Genomic DNA, 21,666 nt, shown 5'->3' with positions numbered 1-21,666 from the left:
TATTGAAGTGTTCATTTAGCTGATGGTTAAAAGAGGAGTTATTTACAGAGGCCTCTACTGTTGTTCAGAGATGGGACAATTCCCCAATCATCTTTTACTTTTAATTTTTTAGGCTTCAGTATACCAATCAATAGGTGATTGAAACTGATTAAAACTTATCCAACCAGCTGCCTATGGCAGTTTAATTAGAAGCTGGATGATTCTTAAATTAAAGTTGTCTTATTTTCATTGCATAACCATCTTCCAGAAGAGTTAGGGACTAACAGTGCTGAAAACTTAAAGTTTGGCTTTATTAAGGTATCTGGCAACTGTTAAATCACTCAATAGCTATTCCTGTGGCAACTCAGAAATGTATTCAGAGGCTTTTGCCCTTTATAGAGGTTAAAAGTAATAATGTGCTTACTTGCTAGCCAAGAGAATTTTTTTCCATCAAAGGGATAACCTCTAGTATAGCGAGATGTGTGAAAGAACAGCTGTTTGTGATATGTATCTTATTACATAAGCAAGATGAAATGCTGGGGCTTTATTTTTTAAATACTGCAGTACAGCCATCATGATGTTCTGTGCATCTCCCTGCTGAAAACCATCAGCTTTTGAATTTATATTTTTTTATCCTGTTTTAAGGTCTTGATTAAAATCATTTTCCAGTGAATGAAAACCCAATATTTTCCTATAAGTACATGATGACTTTTCACCAGTATTGTGGGCAGGATTATAGAAGAGAGTTTTGTTTGTTTTGTTTTCCTCTCCCAGGGACACTTCCCCATACTCATTTTCTCTAGTGTTGGACAATTTCTTGAGTTTTTAATGGAAATGGGTTAATATTTCTGTCATAGGGGACATATTACATCTGGTACTACAGGGAAGAAGGGGATAAATGGCTCACTTTTCAGAGGTGCATTTACTCTTTGACCCACTAGGGTACTATTTAGTGTTCTAGGAGAGGTAATTTAGTAAATTGTACCCCAGTGGCCTGAAAAAGTTAATGCAACTCTGAAAAGTGAGTCATTCAATCGATTTTCCCTATTGCTTTTTAAAAACCAAAACTGACTATATCCAGAGAACCTTGCAGACAGCTGGAATTAGAGGATCGAGAAACAGTCAGTTTATGATAACACAGGGTTGTTGGGACATGCATTGGATTTGGCTTCAGAGGACTTGAATCCACATCCCACTCCAGAGCTTAGGAGATAAGAATCTTGAAGCAGTTGTTAACCTCACCAAGCCTTGGTTTCCTTATCTATAAAGTGGGGATAATAAGAATATCTACCTTAAAAATTTTTGTGCAAATTAAATACCTTCCTTATATAAAAAGTTTTTATAAACCACAAAGTATAATCAAATGTTAATTACTAGTAGAAGGGGGTTTTCTGAAATAGTCATTTTTGTATCTGATTTTGGAAAGTGATTTATTGTTAGCTTTCCACCAAGAAACTGTGAGCAGAGATGATACTGTAATCAAGCCATTTCAGGAGAGAAGTTTCCTAGCTAGTTAATCCTCACGATACTCCTGTTTTTTCCCCCACATGTATTGCCTCATGTTTTTCATTTTCATCGTTAGGCTTTCTCTTGCCTCTCCATTTTGCCCATTACATTCTTTCAGAAGCTTTGATCAAGAGATCACTATGACTGTAGCTTCCTTGATCTCAAAGATACTTAGGCCATATATTAAAAGACATTACTCTAGTTGATGTTAAAGGCTTGAATCAGGCCATATCAACTTACGGAAGAAATATGGAGGCAGTGATGACCATGTTAACTTTGAGGCAGGTGTGGGAGTAAGAAGGAGCGTATAACCAGAGTAAATAGAAAGAAGAAGAAATCATAAGATACAGAGTTATGGTAGCTTTTCTCTGATTAGAAAACTCTTTCTACCCCTGCCAGGTTCCCCATATTATACATCAGGTTGATTTGTGAGCCCTGTGTATGATCAGCATCTTGAAAGAGTTGTTAATATCTGTGACCTAATGACATGTTTGATTTGATACTAAACAGTCTAGGGAGCCATGTTGCTTAACCATAAATTATTTTACAGTCAGTAGTCAGCATCTGTAATGGATTTTTAGACAGAAGGAAGGTTGGCACAGACTGCTATTTGAACTAGTACAGTTTATATAAAAGCTGTTTATAACTGCTGTTTACTTTGGATTTCCTATTTTAACAGCTAGAGCCTGGCTAATGTGTTTATCTATTATGGAAGGCAACAACTGTCAGTGTTGATTTCCCTCAAACTATTTGAATTTTTTTTCTGTGGATGGCTATTTTAGTATGTGACATATTGGTAAAATCCTCCCCCAAAGAAACCTGCCAAGAGAACAAATCTCTAAAAAGATCAAGCAATAAAACAAAATTTTCATTCTCAAAACCATAGCTAGTTTACATTTGGTTACTGAAAGCACGTCATTGCATTAAAAGACAACATCCAGGGTTTTAAAAACATCTCACAAAATAACAAAAGATTTTTGTTTTAATTGTGTATATATGTATTTCTTAAGCCAAATCTTAACTATTGCTTTCTCCATTTTAGTGGCTGGATTGTTTTGTTAGGTTTCCTGTCCATTTGGAGAAATTCCAACATTTGATAGTGCTCTATAAATAATTCACAGAGTAATTGTGTCCCTCTTTTCACTAACCTTTTATGAAGTATGCTATGTGAGAAGTGGAACTTAAGTCAGTGGCATTTATTCCACATGGTGTATGAAAGAATTGCCCTGCCCCCTTCACAGGGCAATGGCAATGCTGTTATTTCAGTGTTTTTGCTTTGCCATCATGATTAAAAGTCATCATACACGCAATTACTCTTGAGATCCTTGCTCCAAGAGGCAAAAAAGTGTGTGTGGGGGGTCGTATTTCCCTTCTCATTTTGGTGACCATTTTACTAACAAATTGACATTTATCGCATATCGTATTATCAGTTACACTGAAGTGTGAAATATTTACAGTGGGGTCATAGGTCATCCCCCCATTCTTAAATTATCACAATCACTAGAGAAGCATAGATAGTCCCTATTATAAATTCTTTCTCCTCATAATTGAAAATAATTTGATTAGAATGTATTCAGAAGTTAATATGCAGAATAGCACGGTAGAAATTAGATGCCTACTTTAATTATGTGAGATTGTACAAGCTTTATCAGAAAATATATGATCAGCTCTAGGTTATTTATTTTGTGAACAGGAGTCAGCTGGGCCGATTCATATTTTTTAGGTTCTCCTAGAATTTGAGATTCTAAGCATAAATAATTTCAGTAAACATTGTAAAATACAGATGCAGTTGATCTTATGCATGACATAAATTTGTGTGGGGATCCAGATGTTAGAATATGAACACAGGTTGCTTCTCCCTTATGTCCTGTGTGAATGTAGGACTTTTTTACATTTTGTTTTCAATTTTTTCTTTTCCTTACTCACTTTTAAAGATTCTTATAGGAATTCAGTTTATTTTTTGGACTGATCTATCTTTTAATAACTTCTCATTAGGGTTTAGATGAAGGTAGGGACACCTCTAGCCTTGTGTGTATTGTACTAGACCCATCTTTAAAATTTCAAATAGAAAATTGTAAGATTAATTGCATTTGTCCCCAGATATTGCTTTTGAAATCAGTCACATGTTCTTTGGGGCAAGGTACTGCACTTGGCAGTATGAGAGATGTTAACACCAACATTCAGGGCCTCAGGGGCACTGTTCTCTGGGTTCTGTTGCTGGCTTACTTTCTGTACCTTCTCGTCTCCTTTACTCGTTTCTTCTCATCTTCCTGACTTCTGGATTTGGAGTGGTTCGGGTTCAGTCCTCAGACCTCGTCTCTATTTAATTTAATTCCTAAGTGAGATTTTGTAGTTCCATGGCTTTGTATATCATCTATATGCTGATGAAGCCCAAAAGTATATCTCCAGTCCTGTCCTCTGTCCTGAACTTCCGACTCATATCTAATTACCAGTTGAATGTCTTTTAGGCATTTCACAGTTACCCAAACCTGAACTCTTGGTTTCCTCTGAAACCTGTTCCTTCTACAGTTTTTCTAATCTGTAAATGGAAACTCTGTTCTACAAGTTGCTCATGACAAAAACTTTCCAGTCATTCTTCTTCCTTCTTTTTCTCTCAGACCATCCATCGTATTGACCCACAAATCTTGTTGGCTTTTCCTTAAAACTATTTCAACAAGCTGACCACTTACCACTATATTCTAAGCCTCTGTTATCTCTTGCTAGGATTATTGCAGTAGCCTCCCAACTAGTTTCCTAGTTTCTGTCCTTGCTTTCCTACAAGGAGTTCTCTCCACCCGATAGCCAAGATGATCTTTCTAAAATATAAGCTCTCCCCCTGACCCTATGGCTTTTTGTATCATTCAAAATGATAGCCAAAGTCCTCACCATGGCCTCAGTGGTATTACACAGTCCGTCTTTCCATTACCTTTCTGACCTTGTCTCCCACAACTAGCCCTCTTGCTTATTCCACTTCCACGCACATATCAAACACACACTTGCACCTTAGAGCCTTTGAATTTAACATTTCCTCTGCCCGAAGTCCTCTTTTTCCAGCTATCTAAAGGGTATGTTCCTTTACTGCTCAAATATAACCTAATGAGAGGGGCATTCCCTAACTCCTCCCACTCATAGTATTAAAAAAAATGCCCCTAATCTTGATCACTCTATATCCCTACCTTTAGTCTTTTTTGTTGCACTTCTACTACCTGACATATTTTATATTTATTTGATTATTGTCATTCTTCCCCCATCAGAAAGTAAGCTTCAGGAAAGCAGGAACCTTGTCTGGTTTGTTCTCTATTCCAGCTGCAATACCCCCCATAGTGCTTGGCAGTTGGAGACATGCATTATTTATTAAATACATAAACTAAGAGGAGAGTATGTCATATACCATGGTAGAAGTTGGGGACACAGCAATGAAGAGAATGAACCTTGACTTTGACCTTGAAACTTACTATAAAATAGGATAAGACACAGACCCTATATTAAGAATTTGCAATATAGTTTGGTAATTAGAGTTTACAGTATAGTTAAAGCACACACTAGTGACGTTACATAACAGTTTTAAAGAAAAATAATAACAGCAACATGTGACATATAAAGCATCAGAGTAGTTGCTGCCGATGGATAAATTCAGCCACAGAAACCACAGGGTAGGGAATATGGTAGGTGGAATTTTAATGCATTCTTGTTCTGAATTTCACCTTCAACATTCACAATATTCTGAAGTAAACTTATTTCAAATGTTTCCTTGTGTATACCCTGTCTATACTGGAAAGAACGCAAGCGTTGAAGTGAAATAGACCCGGATTTGAATCTGTATCTGCCATTCATGAATTCTTATTACCTTAATATCTCTGAGTCTGTTTCTATTATTATCTGTGAAATGTGGCTTATGTTACATACATCATACAGAGATTAGAATAATTCTGTGGACTCTCAGGAATTGTTAGTTCCTCTTGTTTCCTTTTTCCTTTCTCCTCTCTCCTGACTGCCCCATTTATTTATGAACTCCTAAATAATTGAGTATATACTGTGTGCTAAGTATTGTTCTAGATGCTTTATACACATTGTTGAATGAAGTGGGTGAGCTCTCTGCCCTCATGGAGCTTAAAAGTGCAGGATTATGTAGTCAAAGGCTAACTAGGTCAGATTCTTCTATTTCTGTTAATAAACACTATAATTCTCCTATGATCTTAGCTTGAAATTTTAGATTCAGCTTCCTAATCCCCATGTTTCCTAGATTATCTCTGGCCAAAACCTTTTGTATCTATTTCCCCTTTTCCATATCTGTGAATAGTACGTAGGTTCATATCACCACCTCTTATGTAGACTAACAGCTTTCTAAGTGCCCCTTGCTCTCTCTGGTTTCTCCTCATTTCTAGTAGTATTGTGGTAATATGCAGCCAGAATTAGGATTTTGATCATATCACTTTTCTGTCCAAGAACCTTCAGTGGCATTTATTGGCCAGCAAATGGAGGACAGCAGACTTAAAACAATAGTAATGAAAGCTGAAAGACAATGGTATCCTCAAAAGATGAAAAGGAAATGATTGTCTCAATTAAACTATCATTCAAGAGTGAGGGCAAAACAAATACATCTTCAGAAGTTAATATAAAAGAATATATATGTGTGTCTATGTGTGTAGACAGGGAAAGAGAAAAAGGTAGTTTGATAGGGAAGGAGGGAGAGTTAGTTTGTAACTGAGGGAAATGCTTTAGGTAGAAAGAAACTGAATCCAATTGAATCCAGAAAGGAATAAAATGAAAGAAAGAATAGTGACTATTTAGGTAAATGTGACTACAAAACAACAGTTGTAGTGATTGGGGCTTTAAAATGAAGTCAGGGCTTCCCTGGTGGCGGAGTGGTTGAGAGTCCGCCTGCCGATGCAGGGGGCATGGGTTCGTGCCCCGGTCCGGGAAGATCCCACATGCCGCAGAGCGGATGGGCCCGTGAGCCATGGCCGCTGGGCCTGCGCATCCGGAGCCTGTGCTCCGCAACGGGAGAGGCCACAACAGTGAGAGGCCCGCGTACTGCCAAAAAAATTAAAATAAAATAAAAATGAAGTCAGTCAAACAAAAAGACTGGACAAAATAATACAAGACGAGAAGAGCTGATTGGACTTACAGCATTCTAAGATTTTTATATTGTTTGAGAGAAGAATAGGGATAGCAATTAACTTTATATTTTGTTAAGTCAGATATGATTTAAAAACGTTTGGGTAACAACTGAAAGATAATGAATGGAATGTATAACTTCGAAACAGGGAATAAAGGGATAATCCAATATAGTAGAGGGAGAGAGGTGTAAAATAAATGAATAAGGTGGTAGAAATAAATCTATATTAATAAGTATATTAAATATGTCAACTGATATTGCCAGTTAGTAGATTGGTCAAGTGAAACTTTAAAAAATACAGCTATCTACTATTTTTGACTATTTTAGAATGTATTCCTAAAACGTAAAGACAGAGAAAGGTTGAAAGGAAAAGGTTGGGGAAAAGATAGCAGGCAAAAACTAATCAGTAGAAAGCTATTGTGGTTATATTAACATAAGACAAAGCAGACTTTAAGGCAGAAAGTTTTGTGTTTTTTTGTTTTCTGGGGTTTTTTAAGGGATGAAGATAGAAAGGACTACTATATGATGATAGAAGAGAAAGACTGTGAATACATAATAGACCTAAGCTTGTATATAACTAATAACATAACCTTAAAATATGTAAAGCAAAAAACTTAGCAGAATTACAAAATTTGATAAATCCACAGTTATAGTGGTAGAATATGTCTCAGTAATCAACAGATCAATTTGACCAAAATTAAATAAAGATATAGAAGAGTTTAGCATCATAGTGAACAAATTGATGACATGATCATAGAGCACTCTTTGTCAGTCATGTTGAAGATATGTATTATTTTCAGGTACAGAAAACTTAAAGAACTGATTATGTACTAGGGCACAAAGCAAGTCTCAATTAAATTTGTAACATACAGGTCACTTTTTCTGACTGTACAGTTTAGAAATAAATAATAATGTTAACCCTCTCATTCATTTGGAAATTAAAATGCACACACCTGAATAATTTATTGGTCATGTAACACATCATAATGGGATAAAAATATTTACAACTGAACAGTAAAGAAATATCATATATGAAAACTCATGAGCTGCAGTCCAAGTCTTACTTAAAGGATAGTTTTTTGTATATATGTCAGAAAAAAACTGGATATAAATAGGTTTAACATCTAAATCAATAATTTTTTTTAAAGGGAAGGGGTTAAACCCAAAGAAAGTGGAAGGAAAGGAATACTAAAGAAAACAATTAATGAAATTAAAATTAAAGAAATATTAATAATTCAAGAAAACCAGCAGTGGGATTTTTGGAAAAATTGCTCAAGTATAACAGAGAGAAGACACAAATACTAAAAGTAGAATTTTAAAAGGGGACATAATTCTAGGCAGAGACTTTAAAAGTAAGAGGATATGGGCTTCCCTGGTGGCGCAGTGGTTGGGAGTCCGCCTGCCGATGCAGGGGACACGGGTTCGTGCCCCAGTCCGGGAAGATCCCACATGCCGTGGAGCGGCTGGGCCCGTGAGCCATGGCCGCTGAGCCCGTGTAGAATGTCTACATGCATTCAATTAATTAAATGCATTAATTAAATACATTTCTGCTTTATTCAAGAATTACATAAACTTTTTTCATCCAGAAGTAATAATCATTTATCAAACATCTATTAAGTTTGGAGTACCTATATCATGGGCCAGGACTTGTGCAAAGCATAAAGAATGCAAAGGTGATTAAGACGTGGTAGTGTCCCCGCCCAGTATGGAAGACAGACATATAAACAATTTTTCTGCAGTGTGCTGGCGGTTATAACAGAGATACTAAAGTCTGAAGGCTAGGAGAGGCCTCAAAATGTTATAGTCTATGAGGGTGTATATTAAAGGAAGTTGTGTGGATGTTTTAAGGTAGCTTATATTTTCCTATTAATCCAAGGAGAATAAAAAATTAGGCTTCTCATTTAGCAACAGTTACTGTCCAATGGTGTTTCTGCTAAGATGCATACCTGGAATGTGGCGCTTACCACACCTGAGTGTAATTAAGTTAACTAGTGGTCAAGAGATAAGCATGGTAAGAAATTTTAGAATTTGAATCATGGTATAGCCATAGCATTTCAGATGACTAATTCTTTGTTTTCAAAGTTGGTTCACCATGATGTAACACTACTTGCTTTTCTTAACAGTAAGTGCTATATTGCAGCTTTTTGCCAGTCTTCATTGTTAAAGTTTTATTAGCCTTCCTTTGTAGAGCACATAGCCTGAGTCTTAAAGCACAGAGATAACTCTTGCCTTTCAGCCTGTTTTAGTGGGTTTTTAAAAACCCAGCTACCCTGAAAACTTTCTAGCTAACATGTAATGCCCGCTTACTGCGTGCCAGGCCCTGTCCTATGTGCTTTCCTTATCTCACTGAACCTCACAAGTTTATAACGTAGGGACTGATTTCCCCTTTTCAGACTTGAGGCACTTGAGACAAGGTGAGGTTTAATAACAGGCCAGGTTCACATGAAGAAGTGTCAGAGCTAGCATCAGAACCCAGGCAGTGACTTAGAGGTTACAAACCTCACTCTTCTGCCTCCCCTGGTAGATTGGCAGTGATTGCAGAAGATTCCTTGCTTGGAAAGATTCAGTGTGATGGTCTTAGCCTGATTGAAATAGGTCAACACCTTTGTAAGTTTTGAATTATGAGTTCCCCTGTTCTAGAATGCAGTTAAGAACACTTAAACATTACCACATACTTTTTTAGGTCCTAGCATATATGTTCTGCCTCAGTTCCAGTCTTGTCGTTGCCATTGACTAACTGTGTAAGCTTGGACAAGTTTTTTAACCTGGCTTTTAGATGTTTCTACTGCAAAAGGAAGGAATTAGATAAGACAGTTCTTTATATTACCTATTTGCTCAATATATTATCTGAATTTGTACTCTACCAAAATTAAAGGTTGGTACCAACTTTTTTGTCCAGTCACGTAGAACCTATGGTTCCAAGTAGAAGGTAAGGAAGTGTGGAAAGTATAGATGTTCTCTTTTACTGGTCTCCTTTTTATTTTAAAAACTCAAAAAGTTTATACCAGGCTACTTAGCTTTTACAATCCTAAAGTGTATATATATTGTGTGCTCAATTTTAAGGGCTGGGACTATTCCCAGAAGCCCTGTGCTGGTCACAAACAAAATGGAACGCTCAAGGACTCAGTGCTAAAAATAACTTATAAAAATACTCCCTCCATGCACTCATTGGAACAGGTAATTACTGTGGCAACAAACTAATTTGAAGTGTTAGCGGTTAATTAAAATAATGCAGAGGTGTATAGTTGTCTTTTGGTGTAACCAGAGCCTCCATTCAAACTTCATTAATCACTTTACAGTGTTGAGAAAGATCAAGACAATTGAGGTCAAGGCAATTGAGATGCAGTATCCACTGAAAATAAACAAATTCCTTTTCTCTGGGTAGAATGCCATTTGCAAAGTTAAGGGACACACTGGACTCATACCTGGCACTGCTTTTGTCATCCACTTCTCATTGATGATTAAGTGTTAAATTGGTACTCTCATTGCACTGTAAACCAAACCACACAGCACCTTTATTGCTCGAAATCGAACCCAAACTTCCACGGATGAATTAGCATGCATCATAATTAAATCATCAAGCCTCCGCTTTTAATTCATGTGGAAATAGGAGACCCTTCTTTTGGAAAAGAGATCGGCTTTCTTGACAAGCTAATTAAGTTGCCAAACTGTCCAGTATGGTATATATACTGGATTATTTGCTAATCATTTCCCTATCGCTCCTGTTGGTCTAAAACATCCAGGTGTACTCATTGTCCAGTGTAACATCACTGTTCTTTTTACAACTTTTGAATCCTTGTGTGTGCATTCAACTATTTATCTTTACATTTCAGCCTTCAGTTAGTGATTCTAATATCTAGTATTTTATTTTATTTATTTATTTATTTTTTTTGTGGTACGCGGGCCTCTCGTTGTGGCCTCTCCCGTTGCGGAGCACAGGCTCTAACGTGCAGGCTCAGTGGCCATGGCTCACGGGTCCAGCCGCTCCGCGGCATGTGGGATCCTCCCGGATCGGGGCACGAACCCGTGTCCCCTGCATCGGCAGGCAGACTCTCAACCACTGTACCACCAGGGGAGCCCTAATATCTAGTATTTTATAATGTTGAAATTGGAAGAGACCATGATAATTCAAGAGGAAAAATAATATGTCATTATTAAATGTTACATATTATATTACCTGGAATAAAGTTACTAAATTCCTTCAAGTCATACTTCAAATTGGCTTAGTCCAACAAACTTCTCTGTCTTGCACTGAGAAGAAACACAATGTAAGTTTTTATATATTAATTTATTACATGAGTTCAGATATATCATGAATCAAATCATGACATGTAGTTTCACATTTTAAAAGTCTGATGTTATCATAGGTAGTAAAGTAACTGGTAATTTGTTATAAAACCAGTATAATATAAGGGTTCCACTTTAAAAATGTGTATCACTTTATACAAAGTACAAAAATGTTTTAATAATTTAAGTTTTATAATTTAATAGTATTTATATATACTAGGGAGGTTGGTGTTTAGAGAAAGTCTTTAGACACTTATACAGATTAAAGTACTCTTTGGTAAAGTGAACAATTGCTGATATTTATACGCTTACCTTTCCTTTAAATGAGATATATGTGAATTTCTCTACAATTAATTGATAAAATAAAGGCTAAGTGTACCTTCCATAATTGGCTTAACGTTTGTCCACTCAAGTAGGAGAAACAGAATGAATTTTTTATAACAGTCTTATGTATGGATATATACATTAATGTTGATATATATGTTTTTTCTTAGTCATGCCTGATTTTATAACATTTTATATGTGAAAAGTTACAAATACTTGTAGGTTCTTAATAACTGAACGATTTCTTTAAGTCAGTCACTTTAAAAACACTTGTCAGTGATTGCACAACTCTGTAAATTTTCTAAAAATCTTGAATTGTACACTTAAAACAAGTGAATTTTACCATATATAATTATACCTCAATAAAGGTGTTAAAAATGAATATTTATGCCAAAACAACAGAAAATGATGTTTTCATTTTGATAATAGTAAAATATATGTTTTGTTTTTGTTTTATGAAATAAGCAATTTTTGTAACTGTGTGGTGATGGGTGTTAACTAGACTTACTGTGGTGATCATTTCATAGTATATTCAAATATTGAATCATTATGTTGTACACCTGAAACTAATATAATATTACATGTCAATTATATCTCAATTTAAAAATAAAAGGAATGAACAATGTTTACTACTAGGTCATTACCCAGTAAAAATTGGGAGCCTGGTAAATTTATTTAGCAACTTGGTATGTAAGGATGGGGAATTCCTGAGAAGCTAAATTCCATTCCCTCACATCTTCCTTACCCCACTTACATCTTAACACTAACTGGGTGAGGGGAAGATCAATTGGATCTTGGCTAATATGTAAAATCTTCTCTGGAGCAAGATTTTAGTTCTTCCAAACTAATTTGTTTCTTTATACCTATATGGGCTTGTAATAACAGTGCTTGTTTATGTTATTTGGTTTGTTTTGAAATTTTTATATAAAGCAAATTGTTTTTGAATAGTTGGTCAGAATGCGCATTCCTTCCAGTGCGTGCATACACATTTCATTTCAATATAAAAGGTCTTGATGAGATGTAATGGTATTTTATTTCTGCAAACATTCTCTTACTCTTTTTCATAAATGAATGTATTCATATTGTTTGATTTAAATTGTAATTATTTCACTGTATCTGATCATTTGAGCTTGCCTCTGTTCTGTAGCTTTCTAAAAAAATATTGAGAAATGCCAGCTTTAGGAAAAGATGAACCTCATACTTGAGCCTTGTAACTCTGTGACTTTGTACATGAATTTATATCTTAAGCCATGTGTTTTGAGATTATTTTGATGAAATGTAGGGATGTAGTTTATCTGTATATATAACTGAGATAAAAGGGAAACCTCCCATTTTATGTGGCTCTGTACCATGCTTAGCAGAGAGCTGTAGAAGACACACAGACACACACACACAGTGACAGTATGTTGTAAGGGATCTGAAGCCAGAAGACTTGGGTTTAATGTCTAGTTCTGCCTCTTACTGACTCGTGCCATTGGGTAAACTGCTTAACTTCTCTATGCTTCAGAGTTCTGGGCTCTAAAAAGTGTATAATTATACCAGCATTACCTCAGAGGGTTATTTTAAGGTACTACATAGTGAATCACTGTGTAAACCATTAAGCTCAATAGAAAATGTAAATTACTGCTGTTATTAGTGTTCTTTGAAAGTGTCATATATCCCCTTGCTGAGGATGTATTCAGATATACATTTATGTCCTTAACCACTTGGTAGGTTGTTTAGTGATCCCAAGTGATTTTATTATTTTTTTATCTTTCCATAGAGCATATCATGTTCCAAGTGGGAAAATATTAGCTGTAAAGGTAAGTGCTGGATAAGTTTTATGAAATTCATGAAATTTTTGATGCTCTCCCCGCCCCCAAGCCCCCTTAGCTTGAGTCACAGGTATTGTCAAGAAATGAAGTGCTTTAAGGTCTGGGTGGTGGGTGGTGGGTGATGGAAGCTCTGGCCCTGTTGTGACATTCACGTCTTTTAAGTGCCTCCGAATGCTCAGTTGTAAGCTCCTTGAATTGTGATTCATCATCGTCACCTACACTTCTTTCTGTGTTCCCGGCTCAGTGGCATCACTGTCGTCCTCATCTTACAGTTCAAAAACTTAGTAGTTATTCACTCTTTTCTTTCCTTCATCTGCCACATCCTGTAAGTCACCACATCCTGTCAGAAATTTCCCCTGAAATGGGTCCACGTGTCACTTTCTTTCTATTCTTATTGCTTTGGCCTTGTATCAGGCCCACATACCTCCTACCTGGACTTTTATAATAATTTCCTCACTGTACCTTTCACTCTGCCACTGGAGTTGAGAAGTTGAATCCCCGATCTGACACCCCTCTAGCACCCCTCTTCCCCCAGCCCCAGTAGTGTACAACATAAAGCCTATGATGTCTGCCTCGCTTCTTTACATCTTTATGGCATCCTGAGATACCCTAACACCGCAGCCCGAATAGAGTGAAGCTGCGCGTAACTCAGGGATCTTCTAGGCAACTACCTTAGATGCTCCTTACTTGTTTCCATTGTGTTCATGGTCACACCCCATCCCTGCTGTACTTCAGGATCCCAGTCCTGCCCGTGCTACTTTGGATTTAATCTCTGGCATTGGCTGCTGGTGCTTGATTTTCCCATCATTTTATCTCAGATTTCCCTAATGGAGTCTCTTGAATTGCACCCCTGACTGAAACCTTTATTACCTCAAATTAACTCCATAGAACTCTGCTTCCAAACTGGGCTCTTAGCTAACAAACTGGTCAGGCCTGCTTTGTTCCTTACTCCCCTGCAAATTGGTTAGGCACTCTACAGATAGGCCCCTGCCTACCTTTACAGCCACATCCTCTCCTTTACCTGCATGGTGCTTTCTGTTATGCCCATTATCTTCTGTCTCTGGGCCCTTAATAATGAAAGCTTTTATTTCTTGAATGACTACTATATGCCAGATATTGTGCTAGACTCTATATTGCTATTATCTTTAATCCTTAAAACTATAAAGTAAGCCTATTATTTTAGATTTGAGGACACTGAGACTCAGAAAACTGAATTGTCCACGGTCACACAGATGGAAGAGCCAAGACCAAGATTTAAAACAAAATCCATCAGCTCCAAAGCACATGTCTTCTGCTATACCCTGTAGCTTTTATATAAGTTATTACCATTGCCCATCCCTTTGACTTCCATCTATCCTTTCAAGGTCCATCTCCTCCAAGATTCCTTCTTAGCTAACCATAGTGAGAATTCAGTCTCTTTCCCCAATACTTGCATAGTATATATTTCTGTATCTTTTTATCTTATCTAGGAAACTAAGAATCAGAACACTTAAATTGCAATTGGTTGTACCTTTTAGTAAAGTTAAACCAAAACTGAGACTCAGCTCTTCCATACCACACTTAATACAGCACCTAGAATGTGTTACGTGTATTATCAAGTCTAGTTTTAACAACTCAAATAGCTTTTGGTGAGACACTACCACAGAGCTCCTTCTTGGGATATTTTCTTTGATATTCCAGCCAAACTAGGTTTACAGAATTGTAGAACTGAAAGAGACCTTAGAGATCATCTGTCATGGCCCACATTTTAAAGAGGAGGACCCTGGAGTCCAGACAGTTTCCAGGGTAGGTACTGTAGAGGCCAGGTTCCACCTCAGTCTTCCCCTGAGTTCACTGAGTACAGCTCTGTGGTACCAGCTCGTCATTGGGTTGTTCTTTCTGTACCTTCTGAGCTCCCTCTTCATTCAGAGGACACCTCCACCAACTCCAACACTGTTTTCCTTTTTATCTAGTTATCTGTTTGTTCCTCCGATGTCAAAACTTTTAGATTGTCGTCAGTGGTGTATTTAAAGACAGTCAACTTTAGGTTATTTATTCCAGGAGAGGGGAGCACTGCTATAAATCACCCCCCAAAACTTAACTATTTGGCCTTGCAAGTGCATTATAATTTTTCATAATTTCATACATTTTGAATTATGTTTAACCTAGGCTGATATTAAAATTCTTCTGCATGATTATTTAGTTGGGTGTGGCTAACAGTTGTTTCTGGAAAGGATTAAATGCAATTTTAAAGAAAGGACACATTTTAAAAAGAGCAGTTAAAGTAGAGACTTTCAATAAATGAAAACAGTAGGGCTTTACAAATATACTATTCACTAGACCTGACCATAAAACTGAGCTACAGAGCAGGGACTGTATTGTATTGTATCCCTCAATTCTATAAAATCACATACTAGATGCTCAAACTGAGTTGAATGAATGAATGATTTGAGTAGATATGATTATTGTGTTTAAACTTTTTGTTTAGCCCTGAGCTTCTTGGCAGTGAAGGCAAAAACAATTTTTGCTTATATAATAGTCATATTCTAAGAGAAAGAAATGTATCATTTCTTTAAAACAGGCAGAGTTTTTTATTAAATCTTAGGAGTGTTATTTAGTTTCCAAATATTTGGGGATTTTTCCAGATATCTTTCTGTTACTGATTTCTAATTTAAATCCATTGTGGTCCAGGAACATACTTTGTATAACTGGAATTATTTTAAGTTTATTGATGTTTAATTTTTGGCCCAGAATATGACTTATCTTGGTAAGTCTTCTCTGTGCACATGAAAAGAATGTATAGTCTGTTGTATAGGATGTAGGATAAATGTCAATTAGATTAAGTTGGCTGTTAGTATTGTTCCAAATTTCTGTATCTTTACTGATTTTTTATCTACTTGTCCTATCAACAAGAAAGAAGGGTGTTGAAATCTGCAGGAACAATTGTGTATTTGTCTGTTTTTTCTTGAAATTCTATCATTTTTTACTTCATATTTTTTGAAGATCTGTTAGGTTATTTAGGATTGTTATGTCCTCTTGATGAACGGGCCCCTTTATCATTATGAAGTGATCTTTATCCATGGTAATATTCTTTGCTCTGAAATCAACATTGTCTGATGTTAATATAGCTACTCCAGCTTTACTTTGACTAGTGTTAGCATGATACAGCCTTTTAATTCTAACCTGTCGTATCTTTATATTTGGGATGGATTTATTGTAGGCAGCATATAGTTGGGTCTTGTATTTTAATCCAGTCTGATAATCTCTGTTTTTTAATTGAGATATTTAGATCATTTACATCTCATATGATTATTGATATGGTTGGATTTAAGTATATCAGTTTGCTCTTTGTTTTCTATTTATTCTGTCTGTATGTTTTTTTAAGCAGGTGCTTTAGAGTTTATAGTATACATCTTTAATTTATCATAGTCTACCTTCAAGTGATTTTAATTTATTTTTTATGTATATATTTTTGGCTGTGTTGGGTCTTCGTTGCTGCATGTGGGCTTTCTCTAGTTGCAGTGAGCGGGGCTACTCTTCATTGCCGTGTACAGGCTTCTCATTACGGTGGTTTCTCTTGTTGCGGAGCACGGGCTCTAGGCACATGGGCTTCAGTAGTTGTGGCACGTGGGCTCAGTAGTTGTGGCGCACAGGCTTAGTTGCTCTGCGACGTGTGGGATCTTCCCGGACCAGGGCTCGAACCTGTGTCCCCTGCATTGGCAGGCAGATTCTTAACCACTGTGCCACCAGAGAAGCCCTACCTTCAAGTAATATTGTGCCACTTTACCTATAGTGTGAGAACTTTACAACGGTATACTTTCATTTCCCTTATCGTCACCTTGGTTATCGTACATTTTACTTACTCATGTTATAAACTCCAGAATACATTGTTACTGTTTTTGCTTTAGACAGTTGTCTTTTAAAGGCATTTTAAATGTAAGAAAATATTTATATTTATTCACATTTTTTCAGTGCTCTTTATTCTCTTGTGTCGATCCAGATTTCTGTCTGGTATCACTTTCCTTCTGTCTGCAGGACTCCCATCTTTTACATTTCTTATAGTGCATGAGTGTCCTGGCAATGAATACTTTCAGCTTTTGCATGTCTTGAAAAGTGTATATTTTGACTTTAAATTTTGGAAGACATTTTTGCCAGATATAGAATTCTAGGTTAATCGTCCTTTTCTTTCAGTAGTTTAAAGATTTTGTTTCACTGTTTTCTGCATTGCATTCATTCTTACTGTCATTTAAAATCTTTATTCCTCTGTACATTAGAACTGACGTCTTTTCTGACTGCTTTTCTCTTTTTTAAAAATCTTTATTGGAGTATAATTGCTTTACAATGGTGTGTTAGTTTCTGCTTTATAACAAAGTGAATCAGCTATACATATACATATATCCCCATATCTCCTCCCTCTTGTGTCTGCCTCCCCCCTCATCCCACCCCTCTAGGCGGTCACAAAGCACCGAGCTGCTCTCCCTGTGCTTTGCAGCTGCTTCCCACTAGCTAGCTATTTTACATTTGGTACTGTGTATAAGTCTGCTTTTAAGATTTTTTTATCACTAGTCTTATGCAATTTGATTATGGTGAGATTTTATGTAATTCTCCTCATGATTCCTGTACTTAGGATTTGGTGAGATAGAAATTTGTGGATTTTTAGTTTTCATTAAATTTGGAGAAATTTTAGCCATTATTTCTTCAAGTATCTCCCCCCCACACACATTTGGGAACTTAAATTGCATTTATATTAGGTCACTTGAAGTTGTCCCACAGCAAAATGATACTCTGTTGTTTGTTTATTCTAGGCTTTTTTTCTCTCTAACGTTTCACTTTTGAATAGTTTCTGTCGTCAAATGTTCAGGTTTTTGTCCTTTCATCTGCATTGTCTATTCTGTTATTAATTTTGTTCCGTATATTTTTCATTTTAGACGTTGTACTGTTTATCCCTGGAAGTTTACATGGGTCTTTTTTACATCTTCCATGTCTCTACTTAACATGCTCCATCTTTCTTCTACCTTCTTGCATATGTGGAATATAGTTATGATAACTGAATTAATGGTCTTGCCTATTAATTCTATGATAAGTGTCATTTGGGGGTCAGTTTTGTCTGATTGCTTTTTCTCCCCATTTGGGGTTGTATTTTTTAATACCTTATAATTTTTTACTGGATGCCAGTCGTATGGCATAGGCTCATTCCTGTAAATATTCTTGAGCTTTATTCTGAGGTGCTGTTTAGTGAATCTGAAACAGTTTGATCCTTTCAGGACTTGCTTTTAAGCTTTATGAGATGGGACCATCCCAGTGGTTAGTCCAGAGCTAATTTTCCCCAGTCAGCTGAAGCAGTCATCTTCTGAATACTTTACCCCAATGCCTTGGCAAATACAGGTTTTCCATCCTGGCTGGTGGGAACACAAACTCTGCCTAGTGTGAGGTTTGGAGATTGTTTCTTCTGGTTCTTTCTGGGGGTTCTTTCCCTGGCCTCAGGTAGTTTCCTGACATCCGCGTGCTAGTTGTTACTCAGCTGAAGACTTCAGGGGCCCTCTGCAGCTCTCTGGAGCTGTCTCCTTTTGCTCTTCTGCCAGTGAACTCTAGCTGCCTTGGCCTCCTCGGACTCCTAGTTCTCTCAGCTTAGAGAGGTGGCTGAGCTCCCCCTGGGTCCCATGCAGGGGCGGGGCCTGGAAACTCTTGTCTAGTTAGTAAGCTGAACAGTCATAGGACTCATCTTATTCCATCTCTTAGGGATCACTGTCCTATTTTAGCTGATATCTAATGTCTAGAAGCCTGTTGATTTTTCTGGGGTCTTTTTTTGTTGTTGTTGTTATTTAATTTTTAGTATCTCTTCCTTTCTTGGCACCATGAAAATCCAGATGCTTGTTTTTGTCTCTTGTCAGACATGTTGACCAGCTTTTAAATTATTCTCTCAAAAATACAAGCTCCCATTTATTGATCATTTGTACTGTGCTAAGCACTCTACATACGTTTTCCTCATTTAACGTTCACAGTGACCTTTTGCAGTTACTACCATTATGGATCCTCATTTTACAGACGCAGAAGCTGAGGCACAGAATAGTTAAGTAGCTTAGTCCCACAGCTAATATGTAATGGAACCAGGCTTTGAACTCAGGGAAGTCTTGCCTCAAGTCCATGCTCTGTACTATATTTCTGCTCAGTACCCTTGGATTTGGCTTCTTAAAACATAATTCTAGTCACATCTCTTCCCTTCTCAAAAGTCTTCAAAGGCTCTATATTACTTCCCAAGTAAAAGCTCTGTGGAATGGAACTCAAGATCTTCCACAGTAGGTCATCAGCCTACTTTTAAAGCATTATCTCATGTGTCTGAATCCTGTGCTGCTTTTAAGTTGAACTCATTGCCTTATCTGAACCCAAGTAGTGTCTCACTGCAACACTTTTCCTCATGTATTTCTTTCTAATTAGAATGCCTTCACCCATGTCTCCACTTATCAAAATACTTAACACCCTTCAAGGGTCAGCTCCAAAGCTTGCTCTTCCATTGAACTTACTTGAATAAATCCTGTCACATCTGGTATATCTATCACTCATTCACCTTCTCCCTTGAACCTCCCTAGAATTCTCTGTATGTCTCTTACGGGTGTTATCACATAGTGCCTTGTATTTTGCTATTAGTATACATGTACATTTCCCCTATTACACTGAAATCTCTTTGTAAGTGGGGAACAGATCTTATTTAGCTTCTTGTCTGACTCATTGATTCATGTAGAACCTTGCATACAGGGCCTAGTACAGAGCACTGAACATCTTGTAATGATTAGATGTTCAACACATAATTAGTTGAATGACTAACTAAATAAATTTTATTCTGTCATTTGTTCTTTAATTCATTCATTCATCTTTTGAAGTAACATCCTGAAAGTAGGTTCAGCTCACATACAAAATATCCCATAGTGTTCTTTGTATGGACCATTGCTCTCACCCAGAGTATTTCTTAGCTTTTTTTTTATATTAAAGGGTGAAATGAAAGGTTAAGAGTTAGAAGTGCATTTGGTCCTTTCCTGACCCTCTCCTGACTTTTGTGTGACTTCAAGCATGTCACTTGAACCTCTCAGTGACCTCAGCTGTGAAACGGGGCTGCCTGGTGTCACAAAGGGATTGCGAAGAGCAGCAAATCACAGTCCTTGTCTAAACAGAATCACCTGCAGGGCTCTGATGCCTGCATAGAATGATGAGGGAAATTTAATTTTCCAAGTCAAATGGTCATTTGGACCCATAGTTTGAATGTCTGTGGGAGCAATTAGATGAGAGTCCTTGAAAATCTGTTACTTTTCTCTTCCTACTCAAAATATTTCTAATTTTTGTACTTGTAAATGTTCTTATTTTCTAGACTTTTTTGTCTAAAGAATATTGCAATGTCTAAGCGTATTGGTGTTTACCTCTTTAGACTTCAAAGGCGGGAAAATATTTCAGATATTATAAAAAGAAAGTTGAATTTTGGGAAGAATAGAAGTATTTTGAATTTTTATTTTATATCACTGAGTTTAGAAAAAAATTTGCCTCAAAATGATACTAATGCTAGTTCAAAGATAACTATTCGATGACTGTATATGAATATGTGTTTCTAACTAGCTTTTGGTGGGCGGCGGGGGAGGAATGTAGTTAAGCAAGACGATTGCAAACACGTAGAGCAGAAAACAAATAAAAATACTGTTAGCCATCTTGCAAACAGAACCTTTTTATACCGTTAATGTAGTCTATAAAATCTTTGAAAGAGTAGAGCTTAATAGATTCCCCAGTACTGTAAATATTCTAATTGGGAAAAATCCATGTTCCAGGAAATTTAGCCTTGTATGTAGCATGTGCTGATTATCATTCTTTGACTGCTTTGGGTTTCTGCTGCTTTTAAACTAGCATTTAAATGGACCATTTGATTAATCATTTGTATACTGACTGTAATCCTCCCAAATTTCCTTTCTGAGTTGTACATACTGTAAAAGACAATTATGTCGCCACAGATTAAATAAGCGAATTAAAACAGAATAGCGGCTTAATTTGACCTGTGATTTTGCTCTCCTTCCCTTTAGTGGAGCGTGTGCCACTCCAGCAAATAAATGAAGTCATCCATGACAGCTTGTGATGAATTGCCGTATTTATACTGTATATTTTAATAGCCTCACACTAATTTAAATTGAGCACAGAGTAAATTATAATTCAGTCACTTGACTGCTTATATTTAACTTGACAACTCATCCTTATTTGTCCTGGAGGTGTAGTGGAGAGCAGCGGAAATGCACTCAGGTATTTCAGTTTCTCACTTAACCCTTTCTCCAGGAAGTGCTTCATGTTGAAATTCTTTCCAGTTTGAAAAATTTAGCTCTTCCTAAGGAGAAAAAAAATAATCATGAAGACTTAAGGAATTCATGCTTTCCTTGTTCTTCAGAAAAAAATATTAGTATTCGCCATGCTTTTTTTCCAATTTTTCCATTTTAGGGTAGATTTTACTTGCCCTCTCAAGTTCCCAGAAATTACATTTTCATTTTTTTTACCATTATGGAATCTCCACTATTCTGGACTATAGCAAATTCCAAGAATGATCAAGACCTATTAGGGTGCAGTGGATTGGTCCCACAAATATGGTGTTACTTGCTACATGTTAGGCCAGTGTGGCAATTTTATTTATTTTGG

The 21,666-nt window shown here is 36.7% G+C and overlaps 1 protein-coding gene across 3 annotated transcripts in view; it reads left to right on the top strand.

The window, feature by feature from the left end:
• MAP2K5 (mitogen-activated protein kinase kinase 5) overlaps nt 1-21,666 on the top strand; it is a 263,527-nt gene that overhangs the window by 66,955 nt on the left and 174,906 nt on the right. For all 3 annotated transcript variants that reach the window (XM_060005718.2, XM_060005717.2, XM_060005716.2), the window contains exon 9: nt 12,978-13,017. In XM_060005718.2, the coding sequence (XP_059861701.1) occupies nt 12,978-13,017 (40 nt within the window). The remainder of the gene's footprint in view (nt 1-12,977; nt 13,018-21,666) is intronic.

The sequence above is a fragment of the Delphinus delphis genome, chromosome 2 (assembly GCF_949987515.2).
Source record: "Delphinus delphis chromosome 2, mDelDel1.2, whole genome shotgun sequence".
NCBI classification, from domain to species: Eukaryota; Metazoa; Chordata; class Mammalia; order Artiodactyla; family Delphinidae; genus Delphinus; species Delphinus delphis.
The sequence above is the reverse complement of the archived record's forward strand: the minus strand, read 5'-3'. Positions and strand labels throughout refer to the sequence as shown.